General features: G+C 45.5%; 1 protein-coding gene across 3 annotated transcripts in view; it reads left to right on the top strand.

Annotated features, from left to right (window-relative positions):
- Positions 1-19895, top strand: part of LOC138979806 (mucin-2-like) — a 74800-nt gene that overhangs the window by 45906 nt on the left and 8999 nt on the right. For all 3 annotated transcript variants that reach the window (XM_070352546.1, XM_070352547.1, XM_070352545.1), the window contains exons 6-7: positions 18816-19021; positions 19365-19535. In XM_070352546.1, coding sequence (XP_070208647.1) covers positions 18816-19021; positions 19365-19535 — 377 coding nt within the window. The remainder of the gene's footprint in view (positions 1-18815; positions 19022-19364; positions 19536-19895) is intronic.

The raw sequence follows: 19895 nt of genomic DNA, 5'->3' as shown, positions 1-19895 counted from the left end.
ACTTTTTGACGCTCTGTGGCTGACCTTGTGTGTTTGAGTGACACCCGCCGGCCACGTTACCCAGCTTGTCTGCTCGCCTTGCCTACAGTTTGGTGAGCTCGTTCCCGTTTGTTGTTGGTTGTTTGCGCTGTTTCGTTACTGTACGTTGTCCGTTTTTTACGGACTTGTGTGTCAGTGACTTGCGTGTTTCGCCATTTTGTTGTGTGAGTTAGTTAGCTAACTCGTGTGACTTTGCTAGTAGCTCTGCGTGCCCTCTTTCTGTTTGGGCAAGTGTAGCTTTAGTATTTTGTTGACGCGTAAGCGTGTGTGTTTACTGTGTTTTCAGTCGTTTTGACTTACGTTTCAGTAAATCTTTTTACTTTGCCACGTGTTGTTGACGTTTGTGTCAGTGTCTTGCGTGTCGCCATTTTGTTGTGTGAGTTAGTTTTCTAGCTCGTGTGACTTTGTTTGTAGCTCTCCGTGCCTCTGCTTGTGGGGCAAGTTTAGCTATAGTATTTTGTTAACGCATTAGTGCGTGTGTTTACTGAATTTTCCAGTCGTTTAGACTTATGTTTCAGTAAATTTTTTCGCGTTGCCACGTGTTGTTGTCAACATGTCTGATTCAGACAAGCGCCGTGGCAAGTCGGACCCCAAGGGGAAAATTAAGGCTAAGTCTTCCTCTTCCAAAGCAACGTTACTTGTTACAGACCAAGAGCGTAACACTTTGTTGGCTGTACCAATTTCGGCGCCTAGCGCTGTTACTACTTCTGCTTCTTTTGCGGCGCCTAGCGCTACTGTTACTTCTGCACCTGTCTCTACATCGGAGACTTCGTCTTCTTTGTTAGCACCTGGACAAGGTGCGTTGGTTTCCTCTCTGTTAAAGTCACTGGTTCCAGAAATCCGCAGCTTGGTGCAGGCAGAATTTCAGCGTTCCGTCGCCAGCAGTTCGGCGTTTCCGGCATCTGGCAGTGACGTCCGGGCATTGGCTTCCGTGTCTTTGTCCTCCACTTCCGGCTTGGAGCAGCGTCCTCCCTCTTCAGCGTCGGTTGGTAAGCAGAGCTGGTCCGATAGCCCTCGTGAGGCGCCTGGACGTTCTCCTTCGGGGGACAGCTCTTTCGCATCGGGTCACGACCGATACCTTGCTGATCTTTCATTTCCGGCGATAACCTACGAGGCCCCGGACTTGTTCGAACAGCGGCGGCAGTCGGTTTCGACTGCCGCATTTCCGGCACTTGCCGGAAGTGATGTTCCGTCCGCTCCGGCACGCTACGGCGGTCGCGGCAGGATGGAGTATTCACTGACTTCCGGTCCTTCCGGATCGCGAAGTCAACCAGTGCAGTCTTCACTTCCGCATTTTGCGGTTCCGTTGACTACACTTCCGGTTTCGGCCGGAAACGCTTCTTCCTCTTCTGGTGGTTCCTTCCGGATACCAGATAGTGGATTACAGCGTGCGCCTTCCGGCTTTCAAGCGCCTAGGCTTGAGCAGGCATCACTCCACTCAGTCGGGGGAGTGACGTCAGCTCATCCAGCTCCGGTTTTTGCGGATGGTCGTCCTGCTTACCCTTTACCTTCACAGGGTTTTGGGCGGCAGGATGACGTTAGTGCTCAGGCTTTTCCGGTTTCCGGTTTGCCAGGGCATGCTTCTGCTTCCGGAACTGGTGACTTCGGTCATGGTTCCACGTGTGACTATTCTGATGCTCCATCAGTGGTCAGCGAGGAGTCGCGGGGCGTGTTTCCGTCGAAGCTCAAGTCTGTTCTTGACGTCGCGGCGGAAGTAACGTCTCGTTATTTTCCTGAAGGGGTGGTGGCTGCGGACTCTTCCGCATCATTCGTTCCTTCTGCCATGGCGGACTTCCGGCCGGCACAGGAGGATGTTTCTTCCTTCCGGTTCGCCGAGTCTCCGTCAGTGGCTTACCAACTTTCGCATTCACTGGTTCGTCCAGCACATGCGGGGAGTGGTATTCGGCCAGTGCCTGTTCCGTTACTGCTTCCTTTTGGTCCAGTTCCGGAATCAGCTCAGCAGTGGGTGGCTTCAGCTGCCCAAGCCTCTTCCTTCGTGCCTACGGCCAATAGGAAGCTTGGCATGCCCAATCAGAGCCAGAATTGGCTGGCGTCTTTTGCACTCCCTAGGGCTACCCTTCCGGTTTCCCGGGAATTGCTGCCTCTTCTGGCTAAACCGATCAAGCGTGATTCGGTTTTGCCGGTTTCCGAGGCTTCCCTCCTCTCTGCTGAGGAGGTTGGACGTCGGCAGATCGAACTGTCCTCCATTGCGGAGACTCTCGTTCGGGCTCTGTCTCGGGCATTGACCGATTCGCTAGTTCCTTTCACTCTCAGTGAAGAACAGAATGCGGACGATGTCTCTGCGCTTTTGACCGCATTGGCCAAGGTCAATGAGGAACAATTGCGTCTTTCCTCCCTGCAGTACACCCAAGCGGTACTCTGCAGGAGGGATCTCTTCCTCTCGCAGTCCCAATTCACGGAGCTGGCTACTAGGGAGACCTTGAGAGTCTCCCCGGTCTCAGAGGAGTCTCTCTTCTGTCCGCTGGCACTGGATGCCAGACAGAAGGAGATTCAGTCAAACAAGGACAGTCAGTTCCTTGACTACACTCTGAAGGGGGTGAAACAGTCTCAGCCTTCTAAACAGAAGCAGGCTCAGACATCGTCTAACCCCAAGCCAGCTCAGAAGCGGCAGGCTTCGCCGGCCGCTCGTGGTGGGAAGAAGAGGACGGCATCGGGGAGGGGGCGTGGCGGCTCTGGAAGTAAGCCACACCCCCAATGAAGCGCTCCCGATCTCACCTCCCTCCCGCCCTCCACCTTGGTGATGGCGGGAGGCCCCTCCCGGGCACTTTCTCGTTGGATGTCGGTAGTAGACAGCCAATGGATTGTGGGAGTGGTGAGTTCGGGCTTCCGTCTACTCTGGCGGGAGGAAAAGGCGCCTCTTACCCGAGTGCCTCCGCGGTTCAAGCCCCCCTTCTCGCAGGAAGCACGTTCCGTCTTGCAGTCGGAAATTGCCTCCCTGGAGCAGAAGGGCGCGGTGGAGAGAGTTCGGGTCCACAGCTCCCTGGGATTTTACGGGCGTCTGGTCGCTGTTCCCAAAGCATCAGGAGGATGGCGTCCCGTGTTGGATTTATCTCTCCTCAATACTTTCTTGAGGGAGATAAAATTCAAGATGGAGACGCCAGCCTCTGTCCGAGACTCTCTCCGCCCAGGAGACTGGGTGACCTCGATCGATCTCACGGACGCATACTTTCACATTCTTATGCATCCGACCGACCGGAAATGGCTTCGTTTCCGGTGGGGAGATCAGATCTACCAGTTTCGCGCACTCCCTTTCGGGCTGTCTCTCGCACCGTGGATTTTCACCATGGTGGTGAGACAGGTCTGTGCACTGGTGAGGTCCCAGGGTATCCGTCTGCGGGCTTATCTGGACGACTGGCTCATCATGAACCAGTCCCAGAGCGGCTGTTCGCAGGATACCCTGACGGTTCTTCGAGAATCCAACTGGTTGGGGTTCTCGATCAACCGGGTAAAGTCGGAGCTGACCCCGTCACAGACATTCACTTATCTGGGGATGTCTTTCGACACGGTCGCTTGGACTGTCCAGCCTTCTCAGAGAAGGGTGGACAAGCTCCAAGCTCAGATTCGCTCCACTTTACCTCTCCTGATGGCTTCCATCCGCTCGCTCGCCTCCATCTTGGGGCAGATGGAGTCTATGGCTCTTCTGGTTTCACTGGGCCGGGTCCACAAATGTCCGCTTCAGTTCGCGCTGAAGCCGTTTGTGGACTCTCCTCTGGTGGACTGGGACGCCCTCATCCCTTTGCAGGGATGGTTCCAGTCTGCGACCCTTCCGTGGTTGCACACGGAGTGGGTCTGCAGAGGTGTTCCGATCGTCGTGCCCCTCCCCGACCTGGACCTCTTTACAGATGCGTCCAGGGAGGGTTGGGGGGCACATACAGATCTTCAGACTCCTCCCTTTCCGTTACTCAGCCGAGTAATCCGGAAAGCGGAGATGGAGGAGCCGGCCCTTCTTCTTCTGGTCGCTCCTCTGTGGCCGTCGCAGGTCTGGTTTCCAGATCTTCTTCGGCTTGCCCAAGGGCCCCCCATTCCTCTCGCACTCGTGCGAGGGGAACTAGTGCAGCCCCGAACAGGCATTCCACACGAGGAGCCCAGTCTTCTGAAGCTTCACGTGTGGAAGTTGTTCGGGACTCGCTGAAGCGCTCTGGGGCGTCGTCTTTGACTCTGGACTTGGTGGCTCGCTCGCATAGAGCGTCCACCTCTTCAGTTTATGCTTCCCACTGGAAGGCATGGACTGCCTGGTGTTCAGCTAGAGGGGTGAGTTCGGTGGCTCCGCGCTCTATTCAGGTCGCTAACCACCTCTCTTTCATGTCTTCACAGGGCGCCTCAGTCTCCTCGTTGAGGGTCCGGCGCTCCGCTATCTCGGCGACTCTTCAGCAGATTGGTCGTTCTGTTCGAGTCGGGGGCGTTATAGCTGCAGTCATTAAAGGGGCTGCTCTTAAGGAAGCTAAAGCTCGTTTGCCCGCTCCCAAGTGGGACTTGTTTTTAATCCTGGAATTCCTTCGTTCTGCGGATTTTGAGCCTTTAAGCGAGGCCAGTCTGTTCAATGTCACTCGCAAAGCGCTGTTTCTCCTTTTGTTGGCTACGGCCCGACGGGGTAGCGAGGTCCACGCCCTGTCGGGTCAGCCTGGAGATATCTCCTTTGAGCCGGACGGTTCCGCATCTTTGCGTTTCCGGCCTGATTTCCTGGCCAAGAATCAGTCTCCGGGGCAGGCCTCTCCGCTGGTTAGAGTTAAGGCTCTGACCAGCGCGTTGGCCCCGGGTGACCCCGATTCGGTCAATTGCCCTGTGAGGGCACTTCGTCTGTACTTAGCCCGGACTCAGCCGATTCGGTCTAGTTCTCAGAAGTTGTTGTTTATCTCTCTCCTTACTAGGCGCGAGAAAGATTTGTCGAAGGTAACGTTGGCCCGGTGGGTGTCCTCGCTCATCAAGCAGGCTTATGAGTGGAGGCGCACAAAGAGGGGGGGGGTTATGCCCTCCTTGCCACTTGACTCGGCCCGAGCCCATGAGACGAGGGCGTGGGCATCCTCTCTGGCAGTTCTGCGCTCCAGACGTCTAGAGGAGGTGCTGACAACTGCGTATTGGCGTTCCGAAGATGTTTTCATAAACTTTTATCTTCGGGACGTCATAGCTCTTCGACAGGATGGCTCCAGAGGCCTTCCAGCGCTCATAGCAGCAGGCCAGTTCCTGTCCAGAACTTGATGGTGAGTTTTGATTCATTTCTAGCCCACCGCCTTGTTGATGTTATCTGCTAATGTGATTCGGAGTAAGAATATGATATTAAATGGAAAATTTCCTAAATAAATTATCATTTAATTAATATACTTACCCGAATCACATACTGTATTCCCTCCCACCTGCCCCGCTTATGGTTTTAAGATTTTTTAAAGCCGTATGATAATAGGCACGTGTTCCTAGAGGAAGTGACGTGGCATACACCCGTATGGGAGGTAACTCCCGGTGTACTGGCCCATTACCAAAGCTACTTTCACTTTCGTTTTGGTGATGGGGTTGCTTCCCTTTAAATTCTTTAGCCGGGTAAGCGTTTTTCAGTGATAAGCATCTCAGGTGACTCAATGCTAATGTGATTCGGGTAAGTATATTAATTAAATGATAATTTATTTAGGAAATTTTCCAATATAAACGCTTATAGCTCACAGCTGAAAAGAACACTTCCTTACTAGTACGAAACCAAATGACAAACTATCAATTTGAATACAACACAGCTTCATAAGAACTGCTCAAACAAGGACCAATAAAAGAGAAAACTGAAGACCGTGGCCTTAATCTTACAAGTTTGAAGTTAAAACAAGTTTTGCAAACAATACATGTGAAAGAATGTTGTTATGCCTGAATATTAAAAAAAATTAGTTAGTGTTCCCAGAAACTTGAAATTTGGCATTGTTGTTTATATGTCGACCTAGTACCCAAATATATATAGACATTCTGGAAAACGTTATTTGTTTAGGAATATGGGGAACGTGGATATGGGGACCTTATTAATATTATGTTTTCACATATATATTTAAATCCTAAACAAATAACGTTTTCCAGAATGTCTATATATATTTGGGTACTAGGTCGACATATAAACCACAGTGCGAAATTTCAACTTTCTGGATGTTCTATGTACCATTGTTAAATATCTAGTTATAAGTTCTTTTTTAGTTATACTTTTAAAACGACAAGACATGAACATGTATGTCCTTTTTTTTTTCTTTTTTTTTATTGTTGTTATGTTTGTTTGTTTGTGTGTGTGTTGATCGATTTAATTTTTTTTTAAAGTTAGTGTTCCCAGAAACTTGTATTATATATATAATAAAAGTTTCTGGGAACACTAACTAATTTTTTTAATATTCAGGCATAACAACATTCTGTCACATGTATTGCTTGCAAAACTTGTTTTAACTTCAAACTTGTAAGATTAAGGCCACGGTCTTCAGTTTTCTCTTTTATTGGTCCTTGTTTGAGCAGTTCTTATGAAGCTAACTCTGACACCAGCCGGTTATTTGGGAACTCGTTTTCAACTGCTTGCAGAAAGTTGAAATTTGTCATTGTGGTTTATATGTCGACTTAGTACCCAAATATAAAAAGACATTCTGGAAAATGTTATTTGTAGGATTTAAATATATATATATATGAAAACATAATAAGGTCCCCATATCCACGTTCCCAAAAAGCTTGTCTGAATATAATAATATATATAATAAATGTTTCTGGGAACACTAACTTTTTTTTTAATATTCAGGCATAACAACATTCTTTCACATGTTTTGTTTGCAAAACTTGTTTTAACTTCAAACCTGTAAGATTAAGGCCACGGTCTTCAGTTTTCTCTTTTATTGGTCCTTGTTTGAGCAGTTCTTATGAAGCTGTTTTGTATTCAAATTGATAGTTTGTCATTTGGTTTCGTACTAGTAAGGAAGTGTTCTTTTCAGCTGTGAGCTATAAGCGTTTATATTGATGCTTCAGACACGGCATAATCTTTTGAAGAACATATCTGCAATTCCCAGTCATACAGCAAGACAAAAATTGGCTCTTTGCAGTCTGCTGGGCTATACGCGATATGTTATGTATGTATGCATGGCCCTGGGTCTTGCTGTACGACCCTGGGTCTTGCTGTACGACCCTGGGTCTTGCTGTACGACCCTGGGTCTTGCTGTACGGCCCTGGGTCTTGCTGTACGACCCTGGGTCTTGCTGTACGGCCCTGGGTCTTGCTGTACGACCCTGGGTCTTGCTGTACGGCCCTGGGTCTTGCTGTACGGCCCTGGGTCTTGCTGTACGACCCTGGGTCTTGCTGTACGACCCTGGATCTTGCTGTACGACCCTGGGTCTTGCTGTATGACCATGGGTTTTCATGTCACGTACGACATACAAATCACGATGTTCAAAGTTTTGACGGATTGAGTGTGACTATGATTCGTAAAACTTGAAATAGGAAGGTGTTATTGCTGTGTTTGATTGGTCGATCTTTGTTTAATGACAAAACAATTAATAATGCCAAGATTTTTAATGTGTACATAGTTCCTTTTCAGCTTGTGATTTATAACTCGTTGTGACAAGTTAAAGTTTGTGTAAGCCCTTAATAGACTCTTTGCAGTCCGCTGGGCTATATGCATTATGTATGTATGCATGACTCTGGGGATTGCTGTATGACCCTGGATCTTGCTGTATGACCCTCAATCTTGCTGTATGTCCCTCGGTCTTGCTGTATGACCCTCGGTCTTGATCAACAATGATCTGCATTTTTACTCAATATTTTCCACGAAGTACTGGGATCCTTGTATTTCTATCTACTCTGCTTTAATCTTGCTAAGACAATTATGTTGAGACGTCATAAATCAGTACTGGTATATTCTCGGAATTGCGGTCTGGTACCCTGTGATATCGGTTTGAAAACTAGGGAAGGAGGCGATGTGAAGTGCCTTTAGTCGCTGCTGTCACAGTGGGGAGATTGCTAATTGGAGAAATGATTGCATGCAGAAAACGTGGTGATTATGATCCCACGTGACATTTTTACCGCCTTTCATTGTGTAAAAATAGCTTAAACGACAAAACAATTAATAATGCCAAGATTTGTAATGTGTACATAGTTCCTTTTCAACTTGTGATTTATAACTTGTTGTGACAAGTTAAAGTTTGTGTGGGCCCTTAATAGGCTCTTTGCGGTCTGCTGTAGGACCCTGTGTCTTGCTGTATGACCCTGTGTCTTGCTGTAGGACCCTGTGTCTTTCTGTAGGACCCTGTGTCTTGCTGTATGACCCTGTGTCTTGCTGTATGACCCTGTGTCTTGCTGTATGACCCTGTGTCTTGCTGTATGACCCTGTGTTTTGCTGTAGGACCCTGTGTCTTGCTGTAGGACCCTGTGTCTTGCTGTAGGACCCTGTGTCTTGTTGTATGACCCTGTGTCTTGCTGTAGGACCCTGTGTCTTGCTGTAGGACCCTGTGTCTTGCTGTAGGACCCTGTGTCTTGCTGTAGGACCCTGTGTCTTGCTGTAGGACCCTGTGTCTTGCTGTAGGACCCTGTGTCTTGCTGTATGACCCTGTGTCTGGCTGTACGACCCTGTGTCTTGCTGTACGACCCTGCGTCTTGCTGTACGACCCTGTGTTTTGCTGCACGACCCTGTGTCTTGCTGTAGGACCCTGTGTCTGGCTGTAGGACCCTGTGTCTTGCTGTAGGACCCTGTGTCTTGCTGTAGGACCCTGTGTCTTGCTGTACGACCCTGTGTCTTGCTGTACGACCCTGTGTCTTGCTGTACGACCCTGTGTCTTGCTGTACGACCCTGTGTCTTGCTGTAGGACCCTGGCTCTTGCTGTACGACCCTGTGTCTTGCTGTATGACCCTGTGTCTTGCTGTAGGACCCTGTGTCTTGCTGTACGACCCTATGTCTTGCTGTACGACCCTGTGTCTTGCTGTAGGACCCTGTGTCTTGCTGTAGGACCCTGTGTCTTGCTGTAGGACCCTGTGTCTTGCTGTACGACCCTGTGTCTTGCTGTACGACCCTGTGTCTTGCTGTACGACCCTGTGTCTTGCTGTAGGACCCTGGGTCTTGCTGTATGACCCTGGGTCTTGCTGTATGACCCTGTGTCTTGCTGTACGACCCTGGGTCTTGCTGTACGACCCTGGGTCTTGCTGTATGACCCTGGATCTTGCTGTATGACCCTCGGTCTTGCTGTACGACCCTGGGTCTTGCTGTATGACCCTGGGTCTTGCTGTACGACCCTGGGTCTTGCTGTACGACCCTGGGTCTTGCTGTACGACCCTGGGTTTTGCTGTATGATCCTGGGTCTTGCTGTATGACCCTGGGTCTTGCTGTATGATCCTGGGTCTTGCTGTATGACCCTGGATCTTGCTGTATGACCCTGGATCTTGCTTATGACCTTCGGTCTTGCTGTATGACCCTCGGTCTTGCTGTATGACCCTAGGTCTTGATGAACAAGGATCTGCATTTTTACTTAATATTTTCCACGAAGTACTGGGATCCTTGTATTTCTATCTACTCTGCTTTAATCTTGCTAAGACAATTATGTTGAGACGTCATAAATCAGTACTGGTATATTCTCGGAATTGCGGTCTGGTACCCTGTGATGTTGGTTTGAAAACTAGGGAAGGAGGCGATGTGAAGTGCCTTTAGTCGCTGGTGTCACAGTGGGAAGATTGCTAATCGGAGAAATGATTGCATGCAGAAAACGTGGTGATTATGATCCCACATGACATTTTTACCGCCTTTTGCTGTGTAAAAATAGCTTAAATGACATGTCTTAAAGCTCTGCTTAAACTCGTAGTAAACCTCGGTGTTTACGCAGGTTCCTAGCTAATCGTGTATAAACTTGTCTTGCAAAGAAGCAGAGTAGATAGAGATACAAGGATCACAGTTCTTCGTGGACATTATTTTATCCTCTTTTCTTTTTAAAACCTGGTTTTTACAAACAGGGGAAAGTACCTCATCGTTTCCAGAGCCTCACAATTATATGTCCTTGTAAACATGGTTTATCAGAAGGACTGGTGACATACCTTCATTGGTAATTTTTAGGTTTTTTTAGTTGGCAGCGTGGGGCGTTTTGAGACGGCTCGGTGTAGTCAGCTGGACGTTAAGCAATGTTTAATAATATATAATATGTTGCAAATCGTCACGCTAATGGGATAATTGCCTAACTCACTTTTGCAAGTTTTGAGAAAAAGCGATTTGTTCAGCAGCCTCTGCATTGAACTTTGGGTTCTGTACTTCAGTAGAATGAACTTTAATCCAAATTTCTATTGATCTTGTTTACCATGGGATGCACATGCATAGACAGAAAAGCATGGGTATGCTGTTAAGATAACTGACTTATGAGTTAGGCAATTTTGCTGACATGGCATCAGCAACCGTTTCTCTTTGCAATTTCTTTTCGGAATTTTTACAGATGATTGACACAATTGTTGGCGTTATTATGGAACCGTTGTCTCAAAACTATCTAACTCTGAGTTAGGCAATTATCCTATTAGCGTAATGAAATGTATCATCAGATTTGATTTTGATTAATTTTTTTCCATTGAAATGCTTTTTTGATTTTGAATTTTGTTCCCAGGGTCCGCCCTGGGAGGTGGGGGGGGGGGATCTCTTATTTTGGGTTCTTAGTCACCTCATGCGCCCCAATGGGATAAGAACATATATTTAGGTGAGCCTTTATTGTCATTTTTAGTCACCCACCCAAAGGAAAGGGGGGTGACTGTTACTTTTGTCAGCGTCCCTGCCTGTGTCTATCCGTCTACACATACGGTTGGGTGATTTTAGGACCCGTGGTCCTTTTCTTGTTTATTTCTTTTTTTCTGCCTCCCCATTGTTCAGTCACCTGTTTCACTTTTACCATGGACTTTGATTCATGGTGTTTAAGAAATAACGATTTTCGATGTCAAAATAAAAGCTGAGTTGTGATTAATGTTTATTTCAGGTAAGAATTAACTTGGTGCGTAATTACACAACACGAAAAAGGATAAATGCAAGTACAAAATTGGAAATATATTTAGTTTCATAATCTAATTCAATGAAAAGCCTGATTTCTGTACTTTTTTTTCTTGTTCTTGTTTTCTCTACTTGAGCACGTTTTTTTTTCTTTGAGAAGTATGTGTCCTCCGACTACGCATGGCTGTCTGTGTTAAAAGTATGTGTCCTTCGACGACGGTCGGCGAAGAATGTTTTTAGCGACTGTCGGCGAAGGTTAATCATGCTTAGTGACATCATATTTCTTCAAAATCATGTTTTTTGGGTGCGATTATTTTTTTGCAAACATATTACAAGTTAATAATTTTCGGTTCAATGACTATACATAAGACTGTATTATCTTTAATGTTCTTTTTAGTTATCAGTAGATTTAAATGACTGTATTTTATTTTCGGTAACAATCCACCTTTTTGCAAGACGAGGTATGTCTTTTTCTTTAAAACAATAGTTGCTTATGTTATTGTTTGTGTTGTTGATGCTGGACTAATAAACAACAGTATCTGTTTAAAACCTTCATGAACAGTGTGTATTGTGTAAACAGGGAGTGACTGCAAGCGAGTATTGTGCTCTCTCTCTCTCTCTCTCTCTCGCTCTCTCTCTCGCTCTCGCTCTCGCTCTCGCTCTCGCTCTCGCTCTCTGTGTGTGTGTGTGTGCTATTTTTTTCCGCAAATATGTTCTTGCTCTCTCTCTCTCTCTCTCTCTCTCTCTCTCTCTCTCTCTCTCTCTCTCTCTCTCTCTCTCTCTCTCTCTCTCTCTCTCTCTCTCTCCCCCCCGCTCTCTCGCTCTCGCTCTGTGTGTGTGTGTGTGTGTGCTATTTTTTTACGCAAATATGTTCTTCAAAAGATTATGCAGTGTCTGAAGCATCAATATAAACTTTATAAGCTCACAGCTGAAAAGAACACTTCCTTACTAGTACGAAACCAAATGACAAACTATCAATCAATCAATCAATCAATAGAATTTATTTCCAAAATGCAAAAGCACATGATTTTGTTTTAAATGTTGCAGTAAATCATATATCCACGTCCACACTCACATTCACACCCAAATTGTCACAGCATAAGAAACATGGTTAAATACTATTTGCACAACCGACTATCAATTTGAATACAACACAGCTTCATAAGAACTGCTCAAACAAGGACCAATAAAAGAGAAAACTGAAGACTGTGGCCTTAATCTTACAAGTTTGAAGTTAAAAAAAGTTTTGCAAACAATACATGTGAAAGAATGCTGTTATGCCTGAATATTAAAAAAAAAGTTAGTGTTCCCAGAAACTTTTATTATATATATTATATATTCAGACAAGGTTTTTGGGAACGTGGATATGGGGACCTTATTATGTTTTCATATATATATTTAAATCCTACAAATAACATTTTCCAGAATGTCTTTTTGACTCACATGCGAAGCAAAAGTGAGTCTATGTACTCACCCGAGTCGTCCGTCCGTCCGTCCCCCCCCCGTCCGGACGTCCGTCCGTCCGTCCGGAAAACTTTAACGTTGGATATTTCTTGGACACTATTCAGTCTATCAGTACCAAATTTGGCAAGATGGTGTATGATGACAAGGCCCCAAAAAACATACATAGCATCTTGACCTTGCTTCAAGGTCAAGGTCGCAGGGGCCATAAATGTTGTCTAAAAAACAGCTATTTTTCCCATTTTTCCCATTTTCTCTGAAGTTTTTGAGATTGAATACCTCACCTATATATGATATATAGGGCAAAGTAAGCCCCATCTTTTGATACCAGTTTGGTTTACCTTGCTTCAAGGTCAAGGTCACAGGAGCTCTTCAAAGTTGGATTGTATACATATTTTGAAGTGACCTTGACCCTGAACTATGGAAGATAACTGTTTCAAACTTAAAAATTATGTGGGGCACATGTTATGCTTTCATCATGAGACACATTTGGTCACATATGATCAAGGTCAAGGTCACTTTGACCCTTATGAAATGTGACCAAAATAAGGTAGTGAACCACTAAAAGTGACCATATCTCATGGTAGAAAGAGCCAATAAGCACCATTGTACTTCCTATGTCTTGAATTAACAGCTTTGTGTTGCATGACCTTGGATGACCTTGACCTTCACATGTATTTTGGTAGGAAAAATGTGTAAAGCAGTTCTTAGTGTATGATGTCATTGCTAGGTTTAGTTATTTGACCTTGTAAAGGTCAAGGTCAAGCATGTGAGTCGTATGGGCTTTGCCCTTCTTGTTATATTTGGGTACTAAGTCGACATATAAACCACAATGCCAAATTTCAACTTTCTGCAAGCAGTTGAAAACGAGTTCCCAAATAACCGGCTGGTGTCGAGTTAGCTTCATAAGAACTGCTCAAACAAGGACCAATAAAAGAGAAAACTGAAGACCGTGGCCTTAATCTTACAAGTTTGAAGTTAAAACAAGTTTTGCAAACAATACATGTGAAAGAATGTTGTTTCACCTGAATATTAAAAAAAAAAGTTAGTGTTCCCAGAAACTTTTATTATATATAGTATATATTCAGACAAGCTTTTTGGGAACGTGGATATGGGGACCTTCTTATGTTTTCATATACCTAATAATAACATTTTCCAGAATGTCTTTTTATATTTGGGTACTAAGTCGACATATAAACCACAATGCCAAATTTCAACTTGCTGCAAGCAGTTGAAAACAAGTTCCCAAATAACCAGCTGGTGTCAGAGTCCCCATATCCAATGTATTATGTCTATATATATATATATATATAAAACATCAGAAATTGTGAAAGAAACAATTGAAAGTCAGCAGAGACTTTCTTCCGAGATTTGTTAAAATCTCTTAGCAGAGATAGAGAGAGAATAAAGTATCCCTTCACAGACAGCCTATTGGGAGCATCAGACCCTCCTCAAGGGGGACCGAGATTTACAGAGCAAAGTCCCTTAATAAGTGGGGGACGTATCGCAAGGTAATCTAGTCCTGTAATTGAACCTAGACCAGACACGTGTTTCGACACTATTGTGTCTCATCAGTGGTCAGGTGGAACTGTTAGCGAGAGTTGTCAACCCTGGTATCCAACTAAGACGCAAATTATCTCTGAATGGTAGCTTCTGTTGGCATGGGAGACTACCCTCATCTGACAAACCCAAGGGGATATCTTTGAAGGGAAACACTTTGATTTAAGACCAAAGTGTGGACTTGATATTTATTAAGAAAGAATTTAGAAATTTAGACAAGTTTTAACCAAGAAATTAGGTTAAAACAAGGGAAATTTGAAAAAGCCTAAAGGGAGGTAACTCTGTACCAGCCTGCAGATCCAGAAATGGATACGCGAACAAGTTAGATCTAATTTTGAAAAGGTTAAACAGGAAAAGCGGTCAACTTTTCACTGCTGTTCAACACAGGACTTGGTAAAAATGAATTTTTCTGCAAGACTTGTTCAATTCCATGGATCGCTTTAAAGGCGATGCAACTTTCACGGTGACCACATTATAAAACATCAGAAATTGTGAAAGAAACAATTGAAAGTCAGCAGAGACTTTCTTCCGAGATTTGTTAAAATCTCTTAGCAGAGAAAGAGAGAGAAATAAGTATCCCTTCACAGGGATGGCCTATTGGGAGCATCAGACCCTCCTCAAGGGGGACCGAGATTTACAGAGCATAGCCCCTTTGTGGGGGACGTATCGCAAGGTAATCTAGTCCTGAGGAGGACCATTGAATTTGTACCTAGACCAGACACGTGTTTCGACACTATTGTGTCTCATCAGTGTTTCGACACTATTGTGTCTCTCTCTATATATACACTCGACTCCACTTAGCTCGACCCCGCTTAGCTCGTCCGCCGTTTAGCTCGTCGCCATATTTTTTCCCCGGGCTGACGTCCTTCTTTGTATCTGTAAAATTAAGCTGGTTAGCTCGTCCGCCGGTTAGCTCGTCCGCCGCTTTGCTCGACCAAACTTTCCAGTCCCAAGGCATGGTGTGACGTCATTTACGCCGGATAGCTCGTCATAACGACATTGTGTCGTCAGCGATGACGTCTTCTGACAGGATGACAGTAACAAAAGAACGTTCCATAAACTGCCAGACTTTTCGAATTGAATGTCAAAGAAGAAAACATGCGCTGTTTATCTGATTTTGCTACTTTGTTTCAATTTTCTCCCACTTATTAGTAGGTACAATGTACACACAAAACTTTCTTTGTATGACTAATTAGAATAATGTTTGGACAATGACACCTGTCAATCATTTCTGGCATCCATCTGTCACTCAGTCCTAGACAAATGCCAATCGTTGGGTAGTCTCACAACGCAGAAAAGATGCAAACGAAACGAAAGCATAAGCGTCTTAATGTACAGGAAAGTATGGACACAGTGGGAGTGTGTACATGTACATGTATGTGTGTTCATGTGTGTGTGTGTGTGCATACCAATTAGCTCAGATCACCGAAAAAGACAAAGTCAGTCAAGTCGGCTGGATCGTAGTTTTTAGTTTCTTCCATTTTGTTGTTGTTTTTTTGTTTTAGTTTTTGGCTCACGAAGTGTAGCCAATGCGATCGTAACTTTGTCTGTCTGTGCGTTTGTGCGTGTGTGTGTGCGTGCGTGCGTGCGTCTGTGCGTGTGTATGTCTGTGGTAGAAACTCTAACATTTGAAGACGTCACATTACATTGACGTCACATTATGACGTAAGAGGGTTAGACGTCACGCGAAGGAAGTACTGACAGTCTCGGTCATTATTATTTTGAGCGCGCCGAGACTAGTTGGCAGTCGTGTCCTTGTAAGTAGGCTACATGCAGACAGACAGATCTAGATCTAGTGTCTCGCTTTCTTGCACAGTTTCACCTATGCTCTTACTGTGTGTGTGTGTGTGTGTGTGTGTGTGTGTGTGTGTGTGTGTGTGTGTGTGTGTGTGTGTGTGTCTGTGTGTGTGTGTGTGTGTGTGTGTGACAGAGTGATTGAGTTTGTGTTACTGTTTGTCGATTTCTTACGTGAGCCTTGAAGGCTTCGCCTCTTGTTTGTTTGTTTGTTATGGTTTTGTTGCGCAGATTTTTTGTTGATGTGCATGTTTTTGAAAATGGTGTGTGTGTGTTTTGTGTGTGTGTGTATGTAAGCACGCAAATGAGTTAGTGCTTTTTTTGCGTGTGTGTTTGTGTGTGTTTAACTTTTTTCTGGCGCCGTGTTTACTTGGTTTTTCATTTAAAATTCTTCTCATTGGACTGCTTATTTTTGGATTTAATAAAAAAAATCCCAAGAAATGTGCTTTCTGTTTCATGGTTTACATCTCTCTCTCTCTCTCTCTCTCTCTCTCTCTCTCTCTCTCTCTCTCTCTCTCTCTCTCTCTCTCTCTCTCTCTTCTGCCTATCTCTCTGTTATTTTCATAGTAACACATGTTACAAACCCAATATGCGAAACGAATATAAACTCTATCAACATCTTACCGAGTCTATGAACAGAAATTCGTCATTTGACCATTGCACATCATAGCTCCTACTCCATGGTGATGAAAGGATTACTTCTGGTTTGTAGACACGGTAAAATGTCATGTTGTGAACAAAGGGCTATTCGAGGATGATCTACTAGATTGATAGTTATCTCAGAACCTGATACACCCGTTTACAAGTGTTTATGTGCTTTTAATATTGGTCTGGACGAATTCGCCGGATAGCTCGTCGCAGCATATCCCCCAGGGAAATTGGACTCCGTTTACCTCGTCCGCTGCTTAGCTCGTCGGCCGGTTAGCTCGTCGCGAATTTTTCGGTCCCGAGAGGGACGAGCTAAGCGGAGACGACTGTATATATATCTCTCTCTCTCTCTCTTTCTCTCTCTCTCTCTCTCTCTCTCTCTCTCTCTCTCTCTCTCTCTCTCTCTCTCTCTCTCTCTCTCTCTCATTTTTGGCTCACGAAGTGTAGCCTATGCGATCGTAACTTTGTCTGTCTGTGCGTTTGTGCGTTTGTGCGTGTGTGTGTGCGTGTGTGTGTGTGTTTGTGCGTGTGTATGTCTGTGGTAGAAACTTTAACATTTCCGAGTCTATGTGTGAGTGGTTATCCAAGACTATGGATAAAGCTCGCATAAGATTACGTCACGGTCAAAAGTGTTTGACGTCAATTAATGCATCATGACGGCATGCCTCCCTGTAGTCTTTCTCTCTCGCGTGGTGTGTGTGGTCTCGGTGATTGTTATTTTGAGCGGGCCGAGACTATTTGGCAGTCGTGTCCCTGTAAGTAGGCTACATGCAGACAGACAGATCTAGATCTAGTGTCTCTCTTTCTTGCACAGTGTCACCTAAGCTTACTGTGTGTGTGGGTGTGTATGTGTGACGGAGTGATTGAGTTTGTGTTACTGTTTGTCTATTTCTTACGTGAGCCTTGAAGGCTTCGCCTCTTGTTTTAACAGTTTTTGGCTCACGTAAGTGTAGCCTATGCGATGATAAACTTTGTCTGTCTGTGCGTGCGTGCGTATGTATGTATGTATGTGTGTATGTCTGTGGTAGAAACTTTAACATTTCCGAGTCTATGGATTACGTCAGTCTCGGTCAAAAGTGTTCGACGTGTGTGATAGAAACTATTTGAAGACGTCACATTATGACGTAAGAGGGTTAGACGTCACGCAAAGGAATTACTGAAAGTCTCGGTCATTGTTATTGTGAGCGGGCCGAGACTTCTTGGCAGATCCAGGGTCTCGCTTTCTTGCATAGTTTCACCTATGCTTACTGTGTGTGTGTGTGTGTGTGTGTGTGTGTGTGTGTGTGTGTGTGCGTGTGTGTGTGTGTGTGTGTGTGTGTATGTGTGACGGAGTGATTGAGTTTGTGTTACTGTTTGTCGATTTCTTACGTGAGCCTTGAAGGCTTCGCCTCTTGTTTCATACGCTTTGCTTATTAGTTTAAGGAGCAATGTGTATAAGTCTCGCTCCAAGAAATTATCATTTATCGGAACACCACTACAAGATTTTAACTTATTGTTGGTTCTGAAATATTTATTCTGTATTTTGTCATTCGATGTGTGGCTGCGGCCCTAAAAGTACCGAACATATTTCCCCCGGGACAAATTCAGAGGCAAAAGGCAAGGAAGATCTGTTAAACAAGCGCTCGGAATGCATACGACTTGTGTAGTAGAGTAAGTGGCAGTTCTGGGACCTGGCACCTGAGAGAATAACCAGCATTGAAACCAACAAGCGATTTTTGGCTCACGTAAGTGTAGCTTATGCGATGATAAACTTTGTCTGTCTGTGCGTGCGTGCGTGCGTGCGTGCGTGCGTGTGTGTGTGATAGAAACTTTAACATTTCCGAGTCTATGGATAAAGCTCGCATAAGAAGATTACGTCTCGGTCAAAAGTGTTTGACGTGTGTGATAGAAACTATTTGAAGACGTCACATTATGACGTAAGAGGGTTAGACGTCACGCAAAGGAATTACTGAAAGTCTCGGTCATTCTTATTGTGAGCGGGCCGAGACTAGTTGGCAGATCCAGGGTCTCGCTTTCTTGCACAGTTTCACCTATGCTTACTGTGTGTGTGTGTGTGTGTATGTGTGACGGAGTGATTGAATTTGTGTTACTGTTTGTCGATTTCTTACGTGAGCCTTGAAGGCTTCGCCTCTTGTTATCCTCAAGATTACAAGGCAAGTACGATAAGTACCATTGGATGGTTGGTTGATTGGTTGATTGGTTGGTTGATTGGTTGATTGGTTGATTATTGTTTATTTTTTATTTTTTATCGTCTCTACAACCTGTATGGCTATGGAACCGGGACTGATGCAAGTTTGTTCCCTTTCTCAGCTTACCCTTCGATGATTGACCAAAACACTGTTTAACCCAACAGCGCCCGAGGACCGGCCGAGGGCGGAGAAGGTAACCCGTTGACGGATGACCGAGGCCCGACCGAGGGTGCCGATGACGCTCCGACGGCGGTCCGAGGGTTTGGCGTGAGACACGGACTGCACCACATGGAAGCGTCCTCCGCGGCCACCGCCATGGCTCGGTGCGTGCTGCAGGCTGCCGCCGTGCGAGCTGCTGCTCACGACCAAGGTCAGTATGTGGTGTGGAGGATACAGTGGCACCTTCCTTTTCAAGACTCCCCGATTTAAGACTCCTTTCTTTTAGGGCCAAGTTTTCTATTTTTTGATTTAACCGCTGTGATCTTACCCCTATTTAAGGACTCCTCCCTTTTGAGACTTGATTTTCTGATTTCTTTTGGAGGTCAAAAATGGGAGGTTCCACTGTATAGTGAAAGTAGCCCGCTTTTAAGACACCCCCCTCCCCCCCCCCCCCCCCCCCGATTCAAGTCTCACCCTCCCCCCCCCCCCCATCCCTTTTGGAACACTGATTTATTTATTTATTATCATTCTTTTTATTTGTTTAATTTTCAAAGATGGTTCACCCAAACCAGCAGTGAATAACAGTGCAAAGAAGCCGCTCACACCCACCCCACAACGACGTGGTGACGTCACGATGTCCAGCAAGCCGGCGGTCAAGACTCAGCACGAGGGCCTGAAGCCCACGCCCCGCGAAGAAGACGAAGAAGAAATTCTTCCTCTCCACGGTAAATCAGCCAGAAACAGCTCAGACGGGTAGACTGAAAAATACAACTCAGTACGCCAGCGACCACCTCTTGATAACGCCATCTCTTGATAGCGACCACCTCTTGATAACACCACCTCTTGATAGCGACCACCTCTTGATAGCGACCACCTCTTGATAACGCCACCTCTTGATAGCGGTCACCTCTTGATAGCGGTCACCTCTTGATAGCGGTCACCTCTTGATAGCGACCACCTCTTGATAACGACCACCCCAAAGGATCCCTGACGAAGTTGTTTCACTTTCTGTAACAAGCACCTGTCTATAACGACCACTTGTTGTAGTCTCCTAGTTGGTCGTTATGGACAGGTTCCGATGTACC

The sequence above is a fragment of the Littorina saxatilis genome, linkage group LG11 (genome assembly GCF_037325665.1).
Source record: "Littorina saxatilis isolate snail1 linkage group LG11, US_GU_Lsax_2.0, whole genome shotgun sequence".
In the NCBI taxonomy this organism is placed as follows: Eukaryota; Metazoa; Mollusca; class Gastropoda; order Littorinimorpha; family Littorinidae; genus Littorina; species Littorina saxatilis.
The sequence above is the reverse complement of the archived record's forward strand: the minus strand, read 5'-3'. Positions and strand labels throughout refer to the sequence as shown.